The sequence below is a fragment of the Miniopterus natalensis genome, chromosome 20, assembly GCF_054644295.1.
Source record: "Miniopterus natalensis isolate mMinNat1 chromosome 20, mMinNat1.hap1, whole genome shotgun sequence".
Taxonomy (NCBI): Eukaryota; Metazoa; Chordata; class Mammalia; order Chiroptera; family Miniopteridae; genus Miniopterus; species Miniopterus natalensis.
The window spans coordinates 13,566,540-13,589,880 of record NC_142100.1 but is presented as its reverse complement, the minus strand read 5'-3'; the positions used below and the strand labels follow the sequence as shown (position 1 = coordinate 13,589,880).

The 23,341-nt window shown below is 47.7% G+C and overlaps 1 protein-coding gene across 1 annotated transcript in view; it reads right to left on the bottom strand.

Moving 5' to 3' along the window:
- Positions 1–22,841, bottom strand: part of CABIN1 (calcineurin binding protein 1) — a 117,715-nt gene extending 94,874 nt beyond the window's left edge. The window contains exons 1-13 of the mRNA XM_016204301.2: positions 22,550–22,841; positions 19,524–19,600; positions 18,552–18,644; positions 18,172–18,285; positions 14,860–14,994; positions 13,832–14,012; positions 10,136–10,265; positions 8,254–8,403; positions 6,199–6,473; positions 4,824–4,992; positions 2,535–2,671; positions 1,743–1,960; positions 301–379 (exon numbers count right to left, since the gene is read on the bottom strand). Coding sequence (XP_016059787.2) covers positions 301–379; positions 1,743–1,960; positions 2,535–2,671; positions 4,824–4,992; positions 6,199–6,473; positions 8,254–8,403; positions 10,136–10,265; positions 13,832–14,012; positions 14,860–14,994; positions 18,172–18,285; positions 18,552–18,644; positions 19,524–19,526 — 1,684 coding nt within the window. The 5' untranslated portion in view covers positions 19,527–19,600; positions 22,550–22,841. The remainder of the gene's footprint in view (positions 1–300; positions 380–1,742; positions 1,961–2,534; positions 2,672–4,823; positions 4,993–6,198; positions 6,474–8,253; positions 8,404–10,135; positions 10,266–13,831; positions 14,013–14,859; positions 14,995–18,171; positions 18,286–18,551; positions 18,645–19,523; positions 19,601–22,549) is intronic.
- Positions 22,842–23,341: the final 500 nt, after the last annotated feature.

Here is a 23,341-nt window from a genome sequence, read left to right as displayed (position 1 = left end):
CACATAAATTGTTATGTGATAACTTGAGAAAACTAAGATCTCACTTCCTTCAATCCTAAGTAGCAGAAAAGCAGGTAGGTGTCTCCCTTTGGCAATCAGCTGCTGCTAACCACTTCTCAAGTGTCCAAGGGACTTCTCTGAGACCCTGGATTTTTCCAGGCCTGACAAGCCAACCCAGGAAATGTGCCCATTGCAGATTCAAGTCTTAATCCCATGACTCGGCCTCCCCATACCCCATTCCTCCTGACTGCTAAGGGTTCAGAAAGTTCCCCCTGCCACAGAAAACAGAATGTTTCCTACCGGAAGAGCTTCTGCCCTTGGTCAGCAGCCACTGGTCCAGCTGGAGCTCCATGCAGGAGAGAGACATCAGCATCATGTCCTGCATGAAAGGCACCAAAATGTCAGAAATGGAATCATAAAGGGTCAAAAAAGGGTGGGGGATGGAACAAAACTAAACTAAAGTTTACTTTTATAAAAATATCATTCCTCTACCTACTCCCCATTTAGTACACGATAATCAATGGGTACTTGCCAGGACATAAAAAGAAGCATATGGATCTACACTGGGACAACACTTGAGAGGAGCCTGGAAATCGGTCTTCATTCCTGAGGGCCTATCCCACGACAGAGGCAGTTCTGTCACCTGCCAAGCGCCAGGCCAGATGCTGCATCTACACTACAGCACTCAACCCTTAAAAGTATCCAGGTCAATGAACTGCTTCCACGGCACAAAAGGAAGCAGGAGCTTGGTGATAAGGAGGCACTGGCTAAATGCAGGCACAGCTGGGAAGTGACCAACCTGTCTGTCTGGGACCAAAGCCTCAGCTTCTCTTGCCACTCCACAGTGTCCTCGGGGGAGCAGGCTTAGCAGGCAGAAACTGCCAGGAGGTGGTCCCTAAAGTGTCCCAGCAGAGGCTGCATGACCATGAAACTTTGACCCACATGGCCCTAAGCACCTGCCAACCCCAAGCTCTCTCACCTTCAGTGCCCCCAGCCAGAAATACCACCAGGGCGGGCCCTGAAAGCCTCAGTGCTCCCTCCTCAGCATTCAGCCTTCATCCTCCACTGGGAGAAGGGGGCCAGAGCACCCTGGGTACCCTTGAGCCCCTGGTAGGCACCGAGTAGAGGAGCCTAGAGTGCAGAATGCTATGGGAAGATGGGCTGAGCATGGCTGGGCCCCTACTGCTGGAGGCCCCACCACTCCCCTAAGCAACCCTACTTATCCTCTGCACTTCTGCTTTCTCTCCTTTTAAAAATCAGACACAGCCCCTGGAACCTCAAATATAGCCAAGTCTTCACTTTTCCCAGCTTCTCTGCTAGCTCTCTCTCCTCCATCTCAGTAAACCACCCTGTCACCAGCCCCAGGCTTAGGCCAACCCCAGAAGTCCTCCCATTTCACCCCCTCACCTAGACATTCAGTTCATCCTGTCAGGTCTGCCTCCAGAACCCCCACTCCACTGCCACCGCCATGGTTCACTGAGCAACAGCTTCTTGAGGACCCTGTGCCCACTCTCCCTCCCATGGGTATTCTCCACTCAGCCTCCAGGAATCTCTCTAGGCACAAACCAGGTTCCATGATTTCCTGCTTCAAACCCCCCAAGGGCCCAGGTTCCGGGCCCAGAAGTCGATGCAGCCAAGCAGCATCAACACAGCAGCAGCTCCATACCCCCAGAAGGTCCCTGTGCCCATCCCCTGGTTCCCAGTCTGACGCTGGCCCTTGAGAGGCCCCCCACCCGCCAGACCTTGATGTGCTTGTTGCTGCAGTCTCTCAGCAGCGGGTTGGGCAGGCTGGTGCTGTGCCTCCTCCAGCTGTGGTAGATGCTGAGCACAACCTCGGCCAGGCCCGGGGGCCACCTCAGCAGGAACTTGTGGCCCATGCTCTTCAGGTAGCGCATCATCAGCTCTAATATGCCTCCATTGGTTAAGTTCTCTAGCAGAAACGTGTGCACATCCTGCTTCTCTGCTCAGGGAAGGAGAAACAATCTGACTTGAATAAAGTCCATTTTCTTTGGAAGAGAGGAGAGTGACGGAAGGGGCAGGGTGGGAGCAGAAGAGAGCCCGTGTCCTCCCACCACATGGTGGTGCTGAGGTCAGGTTGCCAGGTTCCATTCCTGGCTTCAGCCCTCAAAGGCTGTGAGTAAACCTCTCTGAATCTCCAGGTCTAAGATGGGTATTAAAGGGTCAACCTCCAAGTGCTGCCATGTGCACTGAGTGAGACTGTGCACAAAAAATACAAAGCATGGTATTTGGCACACAGCATGCACTCAACAGCTGTGTCAGGTACATTTAACTTGCAAAGCCATGCCCCTGGGTATGACCTGAAGCACACATCCTTCAGGAAGCACAGCTAAGTATGAGCATGGACAGACCTCCCAGCTGGCCGTGAAGTTCAGGCCCAAGACAAGTCTAGGCAGCCCCTTGACCATACTTTGAAACACACCCAGAACCATTCTCCCAGAACAAAACCTGAACAGGCTATAGGATAACAAGAAAAAGAATTCCCCACATCAGTGACCGCATTGTTCAATTCCTACCAGATTCCATGAACGTGGCCGAGTCAAATGACAGTCTGTGAGACCCAACACTTGGGAAGCTTTCCAGTTTGGCTTCTGACTGAACTTCATAGTTACTGAAGGGGTCATCTTCCTCCTCAGGGTCCAGTTTTCTTAGCCTGCATGAACATACCAAAATCACAAAGCTACACCACACATTCTGACCCCTGAATTCCTCTTATTAGAGAAGTGAAATTTGTGCCAGGCAGGAGAAAACTAAAGTAAGTGAGCAGCAGGGTCCAGAACCCAGGCCTCCTGGCAGCTCTGCCTCTCCAGGCCTCGGGAAATGGCGAATGGTCTATACCCTTACTCATTCATGAGTTCCATCAACAGATGATCACTGAGCATGTGCCAGGCACTGTGCAAAGCACCAGAATTCAGCCCTAAGTGTGCAGAACCTGCCCACAGTAGGCTTACCTACTATGGGAGAGACAGACAATAAGCAGATACACAAAAATAAAGACCCTAAATAAGGACAAACCACAACAGAGTGCTTGTCATAAGGGACCTCATTTAGATGACACAGTCAGGAAGGTTTTGGGGGGGGGGGGCAGTAATATTCATGCTGACACTGGAGGGGCTGGTCATGCAAAGAAGCAGGCCAAGAATAGGTATAGAGGAACAAGCCAGAAGAACACCTGCTATGTTCTAAGACCTACTATGTTCTAAGCCCAGTGAGCAAGGAGAAAGTAGGTAGGTGTATAAAGTAGGGGGGCAGGCACATCAGGCCCTTCTGAGTTTGGTCTCCCCATAGCTTCTCACAGAGCTTTGGAACTGCAGAGGCCTCTTCCAGCAGGCACCATTCTTTCCAACTCCTCCCAAGGACCATGTTTAGCATCGTTGTAGATTTCCCTCAACCAAGCAGCACTTTTCAATGTCTTCATTCACTTACTGCACACGCACACCCTGGGTGACTACTGCAGGCAAGTGGTCACATTGCTCTTGCCTGACCATTCAAAGAAGTAGATGTGAAAACCACACCGGAACTACACTTAAAAAAGGTAGAAACCATTCCAGATAAAGGGGACTGGGAACAAGACCTTGGGGTGGGACAACAGGGCTGAGAGGAGGTGGGAAAATGGGTGACTCAGACCTCGAGTCATCATCCTGTGGCTCTCCCAAAGGGAAACCTGTCTTTGGTGCTGCATCCTAGAAGACAATGATCAGAAAACACTGCACCTTCTGCTTACTGAGAACCCCAATTTCTAAGCATTTCACTTCACCACAGAAAGGCAACAAAACAGGAAAAATAGGAATTTGGCTGTAAAATGGATTTACAATCCACCTAAAGACTCTGGCTCCTCCACTTGGGTGTTGCCATCACTGAAATAAACTCTCATGAGCCAAAATCTCAGCTGAGGACTCCTGGGTAAAATACACATTGAATACACATGGTTGCCCCCCAAACTCCACTCCAGTGACCATGAAGAAATAAAAAGGTATAAACTCACAAAGACATGGGGGATGGGGGAGGAAGCCCCAGCAGACAAGAACTGTACCCACCAAAGTTAGAAGGCAGAAAGCTGATGGACCAGCAGAAACTGAATTGTTTTTTCCATTCAGCTAAGGGTGGAAGGAGAACATCACGAAGTCTAACTCACTGGCACCATAAACCCCAGGATGGCTCAGGAATCGAGGACCCTGAAGCCTCTGACGGAGGTAAGGCAAGATCAAAATGCGCGAGGGCTGGTGGAAATCTATGAAAGGAGTATTGGGGCCCAGGACTCCCAGCTCCAGGCAGCCTGGCCCCTTCTCCTCTTGCAAGGCTTCTCTGAGGAACACTAAGAGCCAGTGAAACCAAAGAAGATTTACCAGCCCATCCTCCGCCTTCTCAGAATGTGAGGAAATACTGCTGAGCCTGGAGAAAGCAGACAGGCACTGTCCCTGAAAGCAGGTGTGCCCCTTCTGTGGAGTTTCCTGGTGCCTGCACCAAGGAACAGCAGCCCCAGGCCTCCCAAAAGTGCGTGTGAGTGCACAAGGACATGAGTGCATCACCTCCAGCTCCGGAATCCACTCATCTCCTGAGGGCCCAGGAAGTGCTGGTCTTTCAAAAGATGCACAAGTCATGGTTCCTGCCCTCAGGAAGTTCTGAGGCAGGAGAATAAGAAAAACCCAAGATCCCAATCCAGTGAGATCTGTACTTCAGTCATTTGCACAGATGTTATGGGAAAACAAAGGAGGTGCCCAGAGAGGGTGGCAATGGAATGAGAAACATTGGTGGTCATGCTGGAAGTTTGTATGTCTGCAAATCAGAAAAAGTGTGAACTATACCTGGACGGCAAGAACTTCATCAGAAGCTCCTGGAAGTCTACTTTCTCTTCCTTTTTGCACTTGGTGTTTCGGACACGGGCAGACCGCCGCTTTGCTGTCTCCCCATTCTCTTCTGAAATTTTCTTCCGCTTTACTCCCTTCTTGGCTTTATCTCCCCCAGAAATGTCGCCTTCACAAAGAGTGCAAATTGAAGTCATACAGGGGGCAGAGATATGAAAACGCAGCACAGGCGCATCAGTGCCCTTTCAATCTCTGCCACCATGTTTCATCTTTATAAATTCTTTGACATTCAAGAAATCTCCCATCTCCTCTTTAACAGCATCCTGAGCAAGGTTAATTTCAAACTGCTTAACCCTCATGCCTTTCTCGAATTCACAGAGCCCATAGGCCAGATCTCAAGACTATTTTCCATGGCTACATAACACAAGGGTCTGAATCAAACCTTCCTCCGTTCCCCGCCCTTCATACTGGATGGCTGCAAGAGCCTCTGGGGCCTCAGGGATGAACCTGGGATGGGTTAAAGCAAGTAGCAGCCACACTGACTCTACCCACTGTCCAGGATCCTGAGCACCAAATGACATGATGTAGGTGAAAGAATCTCTCCTCAGAAAGCAGAGGAGAATCACACACGATTAAGTTAAAAAGTCAGAAACGATCGCATATGTGTTCATCCAGAAACTTCTTTTTCTAGTAACACAGGAAATCAAGAAAAGGCTTGGGAGTTTTTGTCTGAAATTTTTTACAATTCCAATGATAATAAAAATCGATAAAACCTTTCAAAAATATACTACCACAGCCTGGGGAGGGGGCAGGGCTGGGGGGGAGGGAGCCAACAGGGGGGGAAAAGGGGGACATCTGTAACACTTTCAACAATAAAGATTAAACCTACTAAAAATATACATGTATACACACACACAACCACATGTGGTGGTAACTTAGCTATTTTTTAAGGCCAAAGAACTCAGACTGTTAGTGCACAGCAGTGCTGAGTGCTATGGCATGTGGCCAGCAACTAAGCAGAAACAGCAGAGGGACCTGCCAGCTCACACATCACAAGCAGGAATGCCAGGGCATATCAGCTGGGTGTTGAGCGGTCCCAAGGAGCTGCATCCCTAAGCCCCAACCCCTTCCATGAGGGGGCTTCATTACTGAAGCAGCCCCTGAGAAGCAAAGGCCCCTAAGGAGCAGCAGCCCCAAGAGCAGGCTGAGAGGCACTCCACAGGTCCAGGAGCTCTTGCTTAAACCTCAGACCAGGAGTATCAGCAGGGCCTGTTGTGCTCTGGAAAGACCAAAACAGCCCAAGACTCATTCCTGCCCAGCAAACTGTGTCTCCCCAGAAGCCAATCTCAGGAGGCCTGCTCACCCATGGGGATACCTGTTTCTAGCAGGCTGGGACTGTGCAGCGGGAAGCTGGTTGTGGCCACAGGGGAAAAGGAAAGCACAGGCTCTGCCACAGTCAAGGATGAGTTGGCACTGACAGGGCTTGGCTGGATCACGCTGACAGGCGCCACCACCACAGAGGACACCAGAGGCTGGCTGGGGTCCTGGTAGTCAGACAGGTCAATCCTCTTGCCAAGGCTGGGCCGCGGGGGCTCGCAGGTAGTGAGGTGGTTGTACATGGCTAGCAAACTCTCTCCAAGGCACTTCCAGCTGCAAGGAGATAGTCACCACAGTTGGTCAGTACCCCATCACAGGGTGCTCTAGACACAGGGCCAGCTGGCCTTTGGAAAGGCAGCAGAGCTGGCCCCAGGGCTGTAATCTCCACGAGGAAAGGGAGAGTTGTCATGGTTTTGTCATTGTCATTACTGACAAAATCTTTGAGTCTAACACAGCTGAGGTGGAGCAACTGGAGCAGGGCTAGCACCCTCCTCCCCTCACACCATCAGAAGCCCTGCAACATCTCAGCCTCAGGCACCTTCACTCACCCAGGCAGAAAACCACTGACTCACTTGAAAAGCTCCTTCCCCACAGGTCAAACCTTTAAAACAGCTGTGACATTTTTCTGCTGCCACTAATCTAGGTGTTTTTTGGGGGCAGAGGAGGCATGCTAACAAGGATGTGTTCTAAAAGAACTAAATGGGCCCTTTGGGCAGGGTCTTTTGGGAGCAGCATCTCGAGTCCCCATGTGGGCCAGAGTTGCTGGATGGCAAACCAAGACCACTGTGTTTTACTGTGCGTTATGGTGTGGTGTGTTATGTTGTGTGCCATCTATTGTGTTTTTTCTGGTGATATGTGTCGTGTTGTATTATGTTGTGTGTTGGTATGATATGGTATGGATATATCCATCCATCCATCCATCCATCCATCACCCCTGAATGGCTTCCTGTGCTCTAAGGCTAAAACCCAAATCCTCAGCCATGGTGCTACACAGCCTGGACTGGTCAACTGTCCCAGCCTCATTTCATACCACCCCTACTCTCACCATGCTAGCTTTCTTTCAATTCTGCAAACAAAATCACACTTCTGCATACCACAGGCCTTCAAACGGCTTCCCTTTGCCCAGAAACAATGCCCCCACCCACACCCCAACCCCTCTGCCTGGTCAATGTCCATGGACAGGAGCCATGGACCACTATGTGACAAAGCCTCTGAGAAGAGGAAAGAAGGAAGGAATGCTGCTGCCAAGGCATACTAAATTTAAAACTTCAAGATTGTATGTTAGAATTTTTAAACACAGAAACTGCACACTAGGCCTCACTAAGGGGCTAAATTACCCAAATTCTATTGGCCTGCCAATACCAGCTGTCTTGTCCTTCCTGGACTGGGGGTAGCTTTCACACACCATGGGACTCACAAGGGCCCTGGAGAGAGATCTTGGGCTTGAGAACCAGGGAACCCAGACCTGCAAACATCTCCAAGCTCCCCAATCACCATTTAACTGCTCTGAATCTGGTTTCCTCCTGTCAAGTGCTTGGCAAATGTTAGTCTCCTTTTCCTGCCTGGGTGGGACTGAGAGGGGGCTTACAGGAATGTGGCAGGGAGCTGGGGTCAAGAATGGCAACAGCAAAGAGGGACTCAGACTGGGCCTACCTGGGAGAGGCCCAGCTACTACTTTTTTTTTAAAATATGTCTTTATTGATTTCAGAGAGAGGAAGGGAGAGGGGGAGAGAGAGAGAAACATCAATGATGAGACAGTCATTCATCAGCTGCTCCTGCACGTCCTCTACTGCGGATCGAGCAGGCAACCCTGGCATATGCCCTGACTGGGAATTGAACTGCGATCTCCTGGATCATAGGTCGATGCTCAACTGCTGAGCCACTCCGGCTGGACCCAGCTACTTCTTATCAGTTAAAAAGTAGGCCACAGGCCTCCAGCCATGTGTCAATGTACACCCAGCTCCCACTCATGCCACCAGCCTGGAGTCAGTCTCTCACTCTTGTGCAGGGCCCACCAGTCGACCCAGCATCCCCAGAGACACGGACAACCTACGTGAAAAATGGGATGGGCTGCACCAGCTTCAGGTCTGGCTCCTTCTCCCGCACAGTTAGCGCTTGTCTCTTCTTCCTCAGTCCCAGGGCCTCATCTATGATGGCCTGTGTCTCATCCGCGCTCACAGACACATCATGGATAGACATGTCACTAACAGCACAGCATGTAAGACAGGGAGAAATTACAATGTTACGAACCAGAGCCAAAGCTAAAATTTTACAGACAGGGATACAGTTAATACTCTTTAATCTATATTAATTCTTCCTACAAATAAAATAACCACTTGAGTCTGGCCTCTGAAGGGCAGTAATCAGCATTCTTAATACTCACGTACACTAGAAATGACTAATACCCTTTGTTCCTTCTGCAATTCAAAACTGAGCAAAGGGTTTTCATATGTATCAACGGTATCAGAGTAATGTCAGAAAAGCCACAGGAAAATAAAATCTTGCTCTTTAATTATTTATAGAAAAAATTTAAAGGATTTAAATAGACCATCCTGTCCATCCCAACAAACAGTCATCCAACCAGTCAAGTTCACCAAAGTCTATGGTATCTCCAAATGACAGAAAGGATGGGACTTTGGGGCCTCAGGTGCCCTTCTACAGATACACCTCTATCTGAGGTAGCCCAGCAGTACCTGCCCTTGTGCCCAGACTGTCCTGAGGCCTCCTGTCAGGGTTCCACTACAGGGCCTCTTGCTTAAGGACTTAACTGTTTTATCTCTCTCTCCAAAGGTCAAAACAAATGTGAACGAGAGACAGTCTTACAAGGGAGGGGCTGAGATAAATAATCTCCACCACCACCACGATCTGAGTTCCAGGGCCAAGGAAACACCAGAGCATGAAGGAATTGGTTCAACTGGAGGGCTGGGGGGAGGCAGTCAGAGCATGGAAAGCTACTGAGAGGTGGCCTGAGAACTGGAACATGAGGGAGGTACAATAGCACAACATGTGGAGAGGTGGGAAGATGGCATTCCAGGTGAGAGCAAAGTGGGAGCAGGGGTGCAGGGACAAGACAGAGCACGATGGGGCCAGGCCCAGAGTCTCCCAGGGACCTACGACAGTTCTCCTGGGAGAGGGAGAAGCAGAAGTGCAAACGACCTCCTGGGCAATGCCATCAAGCATGAGTTTTATCCTGGAGGCCAGGCAGGAATGATACAGAATCAGAGGTGTATTTGGGACAAAGAATTTGGGCAGCACTAGGAGCAAAATCCTGGAAAAGGAAAGGTGAGTGTCAAGAAGGCATGGTAGACACTAGGCTCCTGCAAAAGAAGAGCTAATAATCACCAAGAGCGGGGGGGGGGGGAGCAGTGGGGAAGGAGGGCAGCAGCCACCCAAGGAGGCAGTGCTGAGATTAGACACAGATGAGTAGCAGTACACAAGGCAGGTCAAAGCCAGTTCACCAGATGATGATGAAGAGAATGAAGTACAGGGGCTTGTCCTCCAGGAGGTCAGGAACTAAGAGAACCAGGTACACACACCTCCTGATATTCATCAACTACTTGGAGAAGGAAGAAAGGGGTGCAGATCCAGGAAAGAAAGAGGCAGGACCTACCATTTAATTTCTTTTGTTTTGTTAATCCTCACTGGAGGATATTTTTTCCATTGCTTTTCAGGGAGGGAGGGAGGGAAGGAAGGAAGGAGGGAGGGAGGTGGAGGGAGAGAGAGAAAGAGAAAGAAAGAGAGATGGAGACAGATGGAGAGAAACATCGATGCAAGAGAGACACATCAATTGGTTGCCTCCCACACATGCCCCAACTGGGGGCAGGGAGCAAACCCACAACCCAGGTACATGCCCCTGACCGGGAATCGAACCTGTGGCTCTTCGGTGTGCAGGCTGACTCTAACCACTAAGCCACACCAGCCAGGGTAGGACCTACCATTTAAGGAACATTCGGAGGGAGTCTTTCCGGAGACAAGGCTGCTCCTCAAATATCTTCTCCTTGAGAACCAGCCCTTTGCTGTACCGACAATCCTTCTCCAAAGCTTTGCAGATGAAGTACAGACATGCTGGCAGGGAAAGAAACAGTTATGATTTCTGAGTGTGCACTCTGAAGCTGTAACCTTGCCAGTTAATCCCAGGAAAATGTTCCTGCTCTAGAATCAAAGAAATGCACAGTAAACAATAAAGAGACCTTATTTTAACTGATTCAATCAGGAAAGATTTCTGAAAATATTACTACCCACAATAGAGGGGGCAAGCCAACCACTGCTGGGGAGGATAACTATATCACCTTTCTGGAGAACCACAGGCATTACACACAATTGACCCAGCAATTCCACTTCCAGGAACTGCTGTAAAAAACCTACAGAGCCCACAACGATTAGCTATTGGCTAATTGTAAAACAGCCTTCAAAAAAATCAAGAAATCATTCAGTGCCCCACCACAGGAGCCCAGTTAAGGAAGGTTTCCCCAATCCACACACTGGGTTGCTGAGCAGCCAATGCACAGATGGTTGAGGGGTGTGCTTACTGACCAAAAGGATGGCCACGGACAGCTTGGGGAAGAAGCAGGAGATTAGTCACAGTGCTACTCCATCTGTACACAAAGACATACATGATTTCTCTGGGACCACAGTGGGACAAGAGAATGACCATCAGTGACTTTCAGAGAGAAAACCAGGGAGGTACTAAGCATCTGAACAATGCTGGTTCTCAGCAGACATTTTAGCTTCAGTAAAGCTAACCAAACTAGCTTCTGAGGGAAGGCCTGAGAAGTCTCAAGGGAACAAAAGGAGGTCAGCAGGCATTAACCCCAAGCACCCCTGCCTGCTCATCTCAAATATATAAATGCCACTGGGAGTCAATTTACCATGCTACTTTTCCCTTTGGGTTTAAATGAGTATCAAATCTACCAGGGCTCTCACAGATTTATGCATCAAGTCTGTCCCCTAAACCTATTTTTCCCACAGGTCTTAAGTTTACCAAGCACAACTTCTCCTACCATGAAAGGGGGTGCAAAGACCTAAACAGCCCTGACTCGGTTGTAGCATTGTCCCATACACCAAAAGGTTGTGGGCTCAATTCCCAGTCAGGGCACATACCTAGGTTGTGGATTGGATCCCTTGTCAGGGCACATACAAGAGGCAGCCAGCTGATACTTCTTTCTCACATCAATGTTTCTCTTTCTCTCTCTCCTCCCTCCCCTACTCTCCTTCTCTAAAATCAGTGGGGGCGTGGGACCTTTACATCATGGAATACTACGCAGCTGTAAAGAAGAAGAATCTCATACCCTTTGGGACAGTATGGATGGTCCTGGAGAATATTATGCTAAGTGAAATTAGCTAGGCAGCGAAAGAAAAATATCACATGGTCTCGCTTATACGTGGAATCTAAAGAACTTAATAAACTGACGAGCAGAATAGATTCAATGACATGGAAGCATAGTTGAGACTGACGAAATGTCAGAGGGAGTGGGGAGAGGGGGTGGAGGGGGAGAGAGTAACCAAAGAATTTATATGCATATATGTACAACCCAAGGACACAGACAATAGTGGGGAGAGTGACTGGGGAGGAGGAAGGAACGGGGGGGGGGGGGGACGGGACGCGTCATTGGGGAGAAAAAGGGACATCTGTAATACTTTAAACAAAAATAAAAATTACACATATTAAATAAATAAATAAATAAAATAAAAAATTAAAATAAAATAAAATCAATGGGGGCATATACTTGAGTGAGGATTAAGAAAAAGGAACTAAACCACGTGGCCAGGGACAAAAGGCTGAACACTGCTGACCCAAGCTGCTGGAAGAGCATCCCAGAAGGGATTTAAAGCCTCTGGAAGAAGAAACTGCTCAAGTCAAAGCAGGGGCCCTGCGGTTGAGCATCGACCTAGGATCCAGGAGATCGCGGTTCAGTTCCCAGTCAGGGCACATGCCCAGGTTGCGGGCTCGAGCCCCAGTCAGGGGCGCACAGGAGGCAGCTGATCAATGACTCTTTCATAATTGACGTTTCTATCTCTCTATACCTCTCCCTTCCTCTCTCTGAAATCAATAAAGATATATTTGGGGGAAAAAAGAAAAAAACAGGGCCCCATGGGAACTACCATATTCTGCTGGCAGGAGTGAAAACTTGAGTAACAACAGAACAAGTGCCTATGTCCACTAAAGGTACAGGAACATTCACAGCAGAGTTATACAAATGTCCAAGCACAGAATGCTCAAATTGTGTATGCACATAATAGACTACACACACAGCACTAAAAAAGGCCTAGTGAACGTCACACCCTCACAGACAGAACAACCACAGCTTAGGGACGCAGGCTGAGAAAAGTACCCGCCGCCATCTGACGCCACCTAGAGGAGGTTCGACAATAGACCGAGCTCATCTCTGGTGACAAAACGGAGAAATCAAGGTTACTTCAGTGGATAGCAATGACTGGAAAGAGACCCAAAGCAGCCTGCCTTCTAGGGCTCTGCAAATGTTTTGCACCTTGACATGTTTTCACACATACAAACTGATGGACCTCGGGTGTGCGCTTCACTGTGTATATGTTTTATCTCAATTAAAAAGATTTTAAAAGTGGCTGCAAAGCCCAGCCGGAGTGGCTCAGTTGGCTGGAGCACTGAAAGCTTGCCTGTTCAATTCCTGGTCAGGGAACATACCTGGGTTTCAGGTTCAAGCCCCGCACAATGGAGAGTGATGTTTCTCTCTCACATCGATGTTTCTCTCTCCCTCTCCCTACCTCTCCCTTCTGCCTTCCTCTCTCTAAGCATGTCCTCGGATGAAGATTTAAAAAAAACAGTGGTTGTGGAGAACAAGAACTAGAGGTGGGGACAGAGGAGTAGGCCCTAGTGCTTTTCAACAGACTCTATCCTGGTGCTATTTATCCTTAAAAATAAAAGAAAAAAAGTCCTCTGCAAGTCAGCCTTCCAGGCATAAATCTTGGAAATGATAACAAGTGCTCATCAGCATGTCTGTCATGAAAATAACAGGGCTCTGCTGGGACCAGCCTGCAGCATATGTTCAGTCCTGCTCAGAGCACTCCTGGAGAGCCACCCTGTATTCTGGCCTCAGAGGAGGCTGACCCCCATGGGAGGCCCAGAACCCCCAAGACCAGAACACTTAATCAGTGCCTGCCTCAGAACCAGTCCATGCAAGGGGGAGAAGTGTTCTCTGCAGAGCAGAGGGCAAGGCTGAGACCAGGGAGCTGAAGCAACTGGAAAGCAGACTGGGGCTCTGTCTGGCAGAGATCTTTCCAATAGCCCTGCTGCTCTGCAAAGGTAGTGAGCTCCTTGGCACCAGAAAAAGTCAAGCTGCAGCTGCTAGGCCATCTGTTGGCAAGTTACAGAAATGGGTTCTGGCACAGAATGGCACAATGCAGGGATAAAATGAGATAACTAAAGGAAAAACCACTCAGAGAGCATGCCACTTACTACTATAATACACTCAATAAATCTCAACTGAGTAAGAAAGACAAGCAGAATAAAGCAGGGATGCAAAAACATCTCCACTCTCCCTGACAGGCAAAAAGACCTTCAGTGTTAACTTGGGCTTCCAGCTTACCCAAGCCACCCTCCCTCCCCTGTCCTCAAAACACAAGCACATGGGAGAAAGTATCAAAGCCTGACTCACTTGTATAATCACTGAGGGTGTACAGAACAGTGATGAGGTTGTCCAAGCAGGGCCAATGGTCAGGATTGCACCGCAGCCCTTCCTCAAAAGCATGGCGAGCCAGGGGGACCCGGATGAGCCTCAGGGCCACGTGTCCGATTTTATACCAGAGGTTGACATCCGTGGAGTCCAGCATGACTGCCTGGAAGCAGCATAAGCAGAGGACACAAACACACCCAGTCAGCTCTCTCACTGAGCAGGCGCCCTTGGTGACGGAACGGACATAGCACCAGCCAAGCTACTCAAACTACCCAGGAAAATGGCAAACAGAAGTTACAGGGACCAATTTACCTAATTCAGAACATATTCTTGATATATTTTGTCACTCTGAAAATCTGTATTTCTCACATATTTGACAGATGTGAAAGTGAAAGAAGTAGAATTAAAAGAAAATAAAAGAGCCCTGTGGGATTCTAGAAAGATTATGGGTTCTGAAGAGGGACCTTGGTTTACATCTCTGCTCCTGTCTGGACTAGCAGCATGATCCTGAGCCTCAGTCTCCTCATCACTAAAATGAGGATAAAGACTTCTTCCTTGCAAGATAAAGAGAGGATCAGCACATGCATAAAAAGCAGAGGTGCCTACAGAGATGGTGACAGTAATACAGAAATAATGGCAATACTATCACGAATGGGTACAGGGTGCCAGGTTCCAGGCTCTGTTTTTAGCATTTGTATACGTTCCAACTCATTTCATTTTCACAATCATCCTCTTTTTTATTACTCCCATTATATTGGTCTAGACTTGGAGGCCCAGAGAGATTAAGCTCCTCACCTACAGTCACAAGAGCCCTAAGTGGCAGAGGAAGAATGCACACGCAGGCCCCTGCTCCCCAGACCTCTCTGAACTCATAGACCAGGGTCTCGGGGACTACAGCTTGGTGATGTACCACTACAAATTCTTTTCAGCCAATAAGACCACAACCTCACCCCCTCCACCAAGAATTTTCAATAACACCAAAAGGGAGGTGAGCACTGCCAAAAACACACCTCCAAGTAGAACTCCATGGCTGTCTCCAGATCCTCTCGCTGGGCTGCCAGCTGGGCCAGATTCTTATACGTGGAATATTTCAGCATCAGCCCAGGGTGTTTCAATCCTTCTTTCTCATCACCAGATGAAACTGCCTGTGAACAAAACAAACAGAGGAGCAAAAGTGATGCTAGGCCCTGATGCCCTAGCAGGCAGTCAGCAGGACACCTGGCTTCTGAGCTGGCCTCTGCTGCAGGCCCTTGGGCCAGTCTGGTGCCACCCTCCACTGGAAAATGAAAGCACTGCACCAGATGTTCTTAGAGGACCCCTCGAGCTTGAAGCACACAGAGAAGAAAGGCCAGACTACCACGAGGCAATGTACAGGTACTCTGGGCACCAAAAGACACACTACCACCATGCCTGAGGGTTCAAGCCTGGATGGGGACATTTATGGCACTAGTAGGCAACCACAGCAGGGGACAAGAGCATGAGGAGACCACCTGGGGACAGCAGGAAGGGCCCAGGCAGCAAGTGCCCAGGCAGTCAGCATCCTACACGTCCTACAGCAGGAAGAACACTGGAATAGGAGTCAGAAGGCTGAGCTTCAGACTCTGTAACTTGTCACTTGACAACAGACAAGTTACTTTAACGCTAAAGTTAGTGTCCCAAGGAACTCTATAACATAAGGACAATAATTCCTACCCTAAATATCAAAAGAGAAAGTGAACCCAAAGAGCATAAAGATTGTAAGCATCCTTTATATAAAAAGTTATGACAATCTTAGAAAACATTATAACGTCTAAGAAACCACTGATTAGAAAAACTATTGCTCTGACCACAGGACATAAAGTATTTTCTAACACAGAAACTGGCTGGCACAAAGAAGAAGTTTCCAAGGGCGAGTCCACATGCCAGCCTTGTCTTGGGACAGATCACCTTCACACATCATTCTTCATGTTCAGAACAGGTAAGACCCAAGGAACCTTCAGGAGGCACCCCTTGACTAATCCAAGAAACCTACCCTAGAGCTCTTAAAAGAATCCCATCAAAAACACAGGCTGAAAAAAAAAAAAAAAACAGAAAGGAAAAAAAAACACTTCTGGAGGGCTTTAAAAGAGATCAACAGCAATACAGTCATAGTAGGAGACTTTAACACCCCACTGACTTCACTGGATAGATCTTCCAGACAAAAAATCAACAAGGAAACAGTAACTCTAAATGATACACTAGATCAGATGGATTTAATTGACATTTACAGAACATTCCACTCCAAAGATGCAGAATAGGCATTCTCCTCAAGTGCACATGGGACATTATCAAAGACAGACCACACGTTAGGACACAAAACAAGTCTACAAGTTCAAGAAGACTGAAATCATATCAAGTATCTTCTCGGACATTTATACCATGGGATACTATGCAGCTGTTAAAATGAAGGATCCCTTATCCCTGAGACAGCATAGTGGGACCTGGAGAGTATTATGCTAAGAAAAAGACAAGTATCACATGATCTTACTCATATGTGGAATCTAATGAACAAAATAAACCAATGAACAAAATAGATATACAGAGACATAGAAGCATGGAACAGACTGACGAATTGAATCTCAGAGGGAAGGCAGGGGTGGGTGAGGAGAGATTAATCTAAGAACTTATATGCATAACCCAGGGACACAGACAATAGTGTGGGTGAACGCCTGGGGGAGCGGTGCAGTGTGGAGGGGATCAATGGGGGGAAAAGGGGGGCATTTGTAATTCTTTCAACAATGATAAATTTTAAAACAAAACAAAACACTGAAGAGCTCAAATCAAGCCTCATTCACTACTTTCTACTGTCGTCTGCCTTATACTGAAGAGATCCCCAAGAGCAGGCTGACCAGGGCCTTTGCCCCTCCAGCTACAGAACTGTTCAAAAAATGGTGTGAACACAGTTACAGAGGCTATGAGTCTACCTCAGAGAATAACTAGTAAACCATACATCCACACATAACAGCAGAACACATCTACGACTGCAAGGCTGACACACAGCCAGTGCCCTTCAGTCCAAGGCCCCATGACTAGCCCATCGTCAGGTGCTGGGTGCACCCAGAATCAGCTCTGTCTTTAGACTGCCAACTCAGTGCTGTGCCTACCCACTCACGTTGCAAAGGCCCACTTCACTGTGGCCTAACAGGGAAGATCCACTCCTAAAACATGCCCAGAACCTGGCCCACAGCTGGCGCTCAGTAAAAGTGGAATAAAATCATTTTTTCCCTCTCTGGGCCCTCACTCACTTCCTACTAAAAGGGGAGGAGGGGGGTCACAATTCCTACAACCCGAATTCCAAGACACTAAGCCAGCCCCAAAGAATCCTGACAAGCTACACAATTGAAGAAGAGATACCTTGAGAGAGAGAAGGGATAGACACTTTATACTGACAATTAGAACTCAGCATCTGCCTCATCAGTGGTGGACACTATCCAAGGGCAGGGCTTGAGACACAAATGTCTGCCTTCCTGGGATTGTCGGAGACTCTGCTCAACTGAAGGACTATGTGGTCCTAAAAATGTCTGCGGGATGAAGTCTGTCTGCTTCCTTACTACACATTATCTCTGTGTTGAATACTTGAAAACAAAAACCTTTCCTCTTAATGAAATACACATCACCTTCCTAAATCAAATGCAGGTGGAGACCCATTCCCAAACCTCCAAGTAACATCTCCATGACCCAGCTAACTCACTCACCAGTATAGCATGGTCCCCATGATGGATCCATGTCCTTTCCTGCCTGTCCCTCTATACCATGCCCATGTCTTCAATATGGCTCTGCTCCCTCAGCCTGCCTCTGTGCTTGTCTCCCAACTCTTTTCTCTGGCTACATTTTTCAAAAGCCCATGGCACACCTACATAGGCTCCCTGAGCTAATGGGCTGTCACCCAAATGGCATTTTGCCACAATGTGCTACCAATGGGTAGCACTTAGAAATCAGAAAACCATGGGCTACAATCCTGGCTCTAATGTTTCACTAGTTGGGTAGCTCTGAGCCATCAACACCTCATAAGCCTCCATTTCTACAACTAGAAAATGGGGACAATAACCCCCACCTAGTTGGCAGAATGGTTGTGAAGACTAAGTAACAATGACAGCTGACACTTTCAGAACTCTTACTACGTACCAAGTACCATTCCACATGCTTCATTGGATTTACTCAACCCTCACAGCAACCCAAGCATACAATCTACAGGCAGGGAAGCTGAGAGGGGAAATAATGTGTCCAAGGCTACATAGCCAATAAGTGGGAGGGCAGAGGCCACCTGGCTCCAGGGTCTGCCTCCTGGCCTGCTGGTGCCTCACCTCTCGCAACAGGCGTGCCTCCAGCAGCTCATGATAGGCCTTGGCAGACTCCTCAAACTGGTCATGTTTTTGCAGATCCAGGGCCTTGTGATACAAGGCAAAAGCCTCTGCTTCCTGCAAACAAAGACAGGTGAAGTTTTCACGCAGTACAAAGGTTTGTCTTTTTTATGCCAAAAATGTATGTAATGGGGTCTGAAGTCAAGGCCATGTTAATTGTCAGCTATACCGTCTGTAGTGAAGACAATCTTAACACTCCAACCTCCCAGGATCTCATCCCCTAAAATCCCGTTAAGATTCATCTGAATACATTGAAAATGAGGTACCACCTACAGAAATGAGAAGCAGGATCTACCTGCAGAGGAAACCCATGGTTTACATACCTGGGCCTCCTTTGTCTGAGTTTTGTGACTTTTGAAGCTTCCTTCATGATCATCCTCAACTGTGGAGCTGGCATTTAAGGCTGCAATTCGAATCTAGAAACAGAGTTTTGAGAAAAGAAAAGAGTTGCGTTCAGATGAGATGCCACTGTCTCTTCAACAACCCATAATGAATACAACCCTGCTCCATAATCTAGTCTGCCTTGAACAGCTATGGCCTTCTCAGAATGTGGGGAACAAATAATAAGTGATCACCTGGTGAAAAAAGAAGTGTTAGATAGGACAAGGGTCTCAAGTTCTGGGTCTTTCTTAGTAAATGCTATTCTTGCCAAATGTTAAAATGTAGCACAGTATTTTGCAGACCAGCTATAAATGGTTTAAGTTTGACAGGAACTCAACTCATAAATATAGCCAACTGCAAAGAATGTGTAATTGACCAAACTGTTCATATAAGCATTGGCTAAGCCTCCCTTTGGGAGACAGCTTTGGATATGAATGCTGTGTCCTTTACTTGCTACAAGTAATAAAACTACCTTGGGACAACTGTATCTCATTCCTGAACAAAGTACCCCAAACAGCGAAGCCTTTGAGTTCAGTAACAGAAGAATAAGAACATGTCTATGGGGATCATACCAACTTGTTCAGGGAACATGTTCTGGGTACTATCCACTGCAAAAGGAACAGAGGCTGGGGACACCCAGCAATGACTCAACATAGAGGAAGACCCAGGAATTGGAATAACAGATTACAACAAAATGGGTTAACTTTGTCCCTTTTTAGGAACCATGATGAGGCCCTGCAAGCAACTACAACAAAAGTGAAGCATTCACACCCCTGAATGTGCCAACAGCCAGGAGGAAAACTGCCCCACAGTGACAGACTTCAGGGCCCACTCAGGAAAATGCCCCTCACCCCCAGGAGTGAAGTAACAGAAGAACACTGACACTAGCAAAATAGGCAAGCATCAGTCCTTACCATACTCAAGGGCTTCAGCACCGCTGCTTAGCACTGCTTTCCATCACCCACGGAGGCTGCACCAGTTCACAAGTCTCCTAGAGAGGACAAAGGACAGAGAGGGCCCATGAAAAGCCAAGAATGTCACAATGCCAAGGGCCCACCAGGAACCAGTCCCCAAAGCCATGGGCCTCCCACCTCTAGGCACATAGGCTGGTGAGTGACTGTCTTGGAATAGCTGTGCAGTCTGTCACACACAGAGCCTCTCAGCCCCTCAGCTTGAGCATGTGCCCTTGCCAGGCAAAGCACCAAGTGCCAGGACACAGAAAAGTGAGACCAACTCCTGTCCCCAGGCCTCACTGCTCAGCAGAGGCAATGGATCTATAAACAATTATTTTTTTCAAAAGTTGACTAAAATAAAGAAAAACAAGGCAACATCCACGGATGGAGAAGACCAATTCATTCAAAGGGATCAAGAAGGTGAGGGAGTGGAGTAAACCCTTGTGTTAGCCTTGAGGAAGGGACAATATGGCAGTAGGTCACAGTGAAGCAGAGGCAGGGACAGCAGGGTGGCAGACAAGCAAGGGCCAACAAGGGGCCTGAGAGCAGGGATGGGTGTGGAAGACAGGAGGGTGCTGTGCTAGGGAATCGGAACTTGATTCTGTAGACAATAGGGGAGCCACTGTGAGTTTCTGGGAGAACAAAACTTAGGAAATAGAAAGGAAAAAAATTAGAGGTCCGCAGATCAGTGTGAAGTCTGCAAAAATGACAGGATTGGTGAAGATGTGGAGAAATCAGGACCTCATATACTACTGATGGGAATGTAAAATGGTACAGTCATTGTGGAAATTGGTCTGGTGGTTCCTCAAAATGTCAAACACAGAAATTCCACTACTAGGTATCTACCCAAGAGAAATGAAAACGTATGTCCACACTAAAACTTGTTCACCAGTGTTCGCAGCAGCATATTCAAAATAGCTTAAAGGTGGAAAAAAAGCAAATACCCATCAAATGATTAGTGAATAAATAAAATGCATTATGTCCATACGATGGATTATTATTCAGTCATAAAATAGATGAAAGTCCTGACTGATACTACAACATGGATGAACTTTGAAAACCTTAAGCTAAATGAAAGAAGCCAGTCAAAAAGGCCACATTTGGTCTGATTCCATTTATATGAACTGTCCAGAATAGGCAAATCTATAGAAACAGAAAGTAAATAGGGGACTGGGGGAGACATAAATGGGGAGTGACTACTAATGGGTATGGGGTTTCTTTCTGGTGGGATGAAAACGTTCTAAAATTGATTGTGGTGATAGTTACACAACTGCGTGAATACACCAAAAACCACGTCTTATGTAGGTGACATGTATGGCATGTAAATTATGTCTCAACAAAGCTTTTAGAGACACAGCATTATTAACAATAGCCAAAAGGTTAAAACCCAAGTGTCCACTGACAGATAAGTGGATAAATAAAATGTGGGCTAGAGATATATATATATGTGTGTGTGTGTATATATAGATAGATAGATATGGAATATTATTCAGCCTTAAAAAAGGAAACACATTCTGACACATGCTACAACACGGATGAAACATTATGCTAAGTGAAATAAGCCAGTCACAAAAAGACAAATACTACATGATTCCATTTATATGAGGTACCCAGAACAGGCAAAGTCAGAGAGGCAGAAAGTAGAATGGTGGTTGCCAAGGGCTGGGAGAGGGAAGAATAGGGAGTTAGTGGTTAACAGAGACAGAGTTTTAGTTTTGGTGGATAAAAAAAAGTTCAGGAGATGGATGGTGACGGTGGTTGTACAACAGTGTGGATGTACTTAATGCCATGGAGCTGTGCACTTAAAAAAACAGTTAAAGTGGTGCATTTCATGTAATGTACACTTTACCACAATTTTGAAAAAACAAAAAAAAACCCTGAGGGAAGAAAAACAAAAACCTTATAGAAAAATGGGGAAAATATATGAACGAACAATTCACCAAAAAAGACATACAACTGGCTCTCAAACATATGAAAATGTGTTCAAACTCACACATAATTAGAGAAATAAAAACTTAAACAGCACTGAGACACCATTTCTCATCTATCACACTGGCAAAAATTAAAGTATGACAACAGCACACTCTGTTGGTGAGGTTGTGGGGAAACAGGCATTGTTCTCATTGTTGGTGGGAATGAAACTTGGTTCAATTCCTCTGGAGGGGCATTTGACAAAATTACAAATGCAGCTGCCTTTCAACCCAGCAATTCCACTTCTAGGAATCTACCCTGAAGATGTACCTCCAACAATATGAAAATACATATGCACAGGGTTATTCATTGCAGCATTGTTTGTAACTGAAAGACACTGAAAACAACCTAAACGGCCATAGATAATTGAGTGGAGGAATAAACAAGGGTACATCCACACAATGAAGTAATATGCTACTCTAAAAATTAATGAGGACAGCACTATTCATAATAACCGAAAAGTGGAAACAAACCAAATGTTCGTGAACTGATGAAAGGATAAATAAAATGTGGTATATCCAAACAATGGAATATTATTCAACGATAAAAAGTAATGAACTACTGACAACCTGGATGAACCATGACAATATTACGCTAAGTAAAGTAAAAGAAGCCAGTCACAGACCACATATCGTATGATCCCATTTATATGAAATGTCCAGAATAGGAAAATCTATTTAGAAAGATATATTTTTATATTTACAACAAAAGTTTGCCGACCTCAAACGAAACCATTCAAGGGATATTTTAGTCCTAACCACAGTTATGAATCACACAGAAGGAACCATAGCTGCAGGGAATCCCACCGTCCCACAGTTATGACCTATAGTAACTCTGGCCCCAGAGTTAAGTGTTCCCAAAGCCATTGGTGCAGACACCTGAAGCGTCAAGTTCTTCTAGCCGGGTCCGCCTCCTCCGGGGCGGCACCAGTGCAGTCAAAATTTTCAGTGTGCAGTCGGGCCACCCACCTCTCGGCCTCAGTTTCCACCCCTGTATATGGTGATAATAGTACTCACCTCGCGGGGCTGCAGTGAAGGTGAAGTGAAAGAACACCAGTCAAGGGTTTAGTGCTGGGCTTTGCCTCCAGCAAACGCCGAATCAATGGTGGATCCTGCTGTTGTCCCTGTGAACCACTCCGGAGGCCAGAGCCAGTCCTATGCACCCCAGGGCAGCGGAAAGAGCCGCGAAATGGCCCGCGCGGGTCAGCCGGATGGCTCGGCCTCGTAGCTCCAGCACTACGGCCTCCGTTTCCCCGACTGTAGGCACTGGGGCTGCCCAGGAGCCCGCTGCGTCCGCACCGGCCTCAGCCTCGCGCCCGCCGCCCCTCACGTTGGCGCCCTCGCCGCTGCCCCTAGCTCCGGAGAGACGCGCCGGCACCCCCGGGGCCGTCTCCAAACCCGCCGCCCGGGAATTCACCAGGCGTCTCCACGGCAACAGCCTGTCTGCCCAGACCCCCGCGCCGGCCGGCTGCGCGCCTGACAATAAGGCGCATTCCCATTGGCTCGGGTGCCGGCTCAGCTAGCCAATCAATGAGGGCTCACGCGCCGTTCGCCTGCCCACAGGCTCGGTAAAAGCGTGCGGGCGACGTCTGGCGCAGCTGGCAGCCGCCCGGCGCTGGACGGTGACCGATCCTGAACTTTGGCTTCTGGTCTCGCGTCTTTGAGGCCTGAAGCGCCAGCTCGCTGTCGGACTCTCCGCTCCACCACCTGTAATAGGTGGGAAGCGCCGAGCTTGGTGCCTGGCCCCGAATGGTCGCTGGTCGCTAAATGACTGTGTTGTTAGAACCTGGGGCAGGTGCTCTGAAGGCA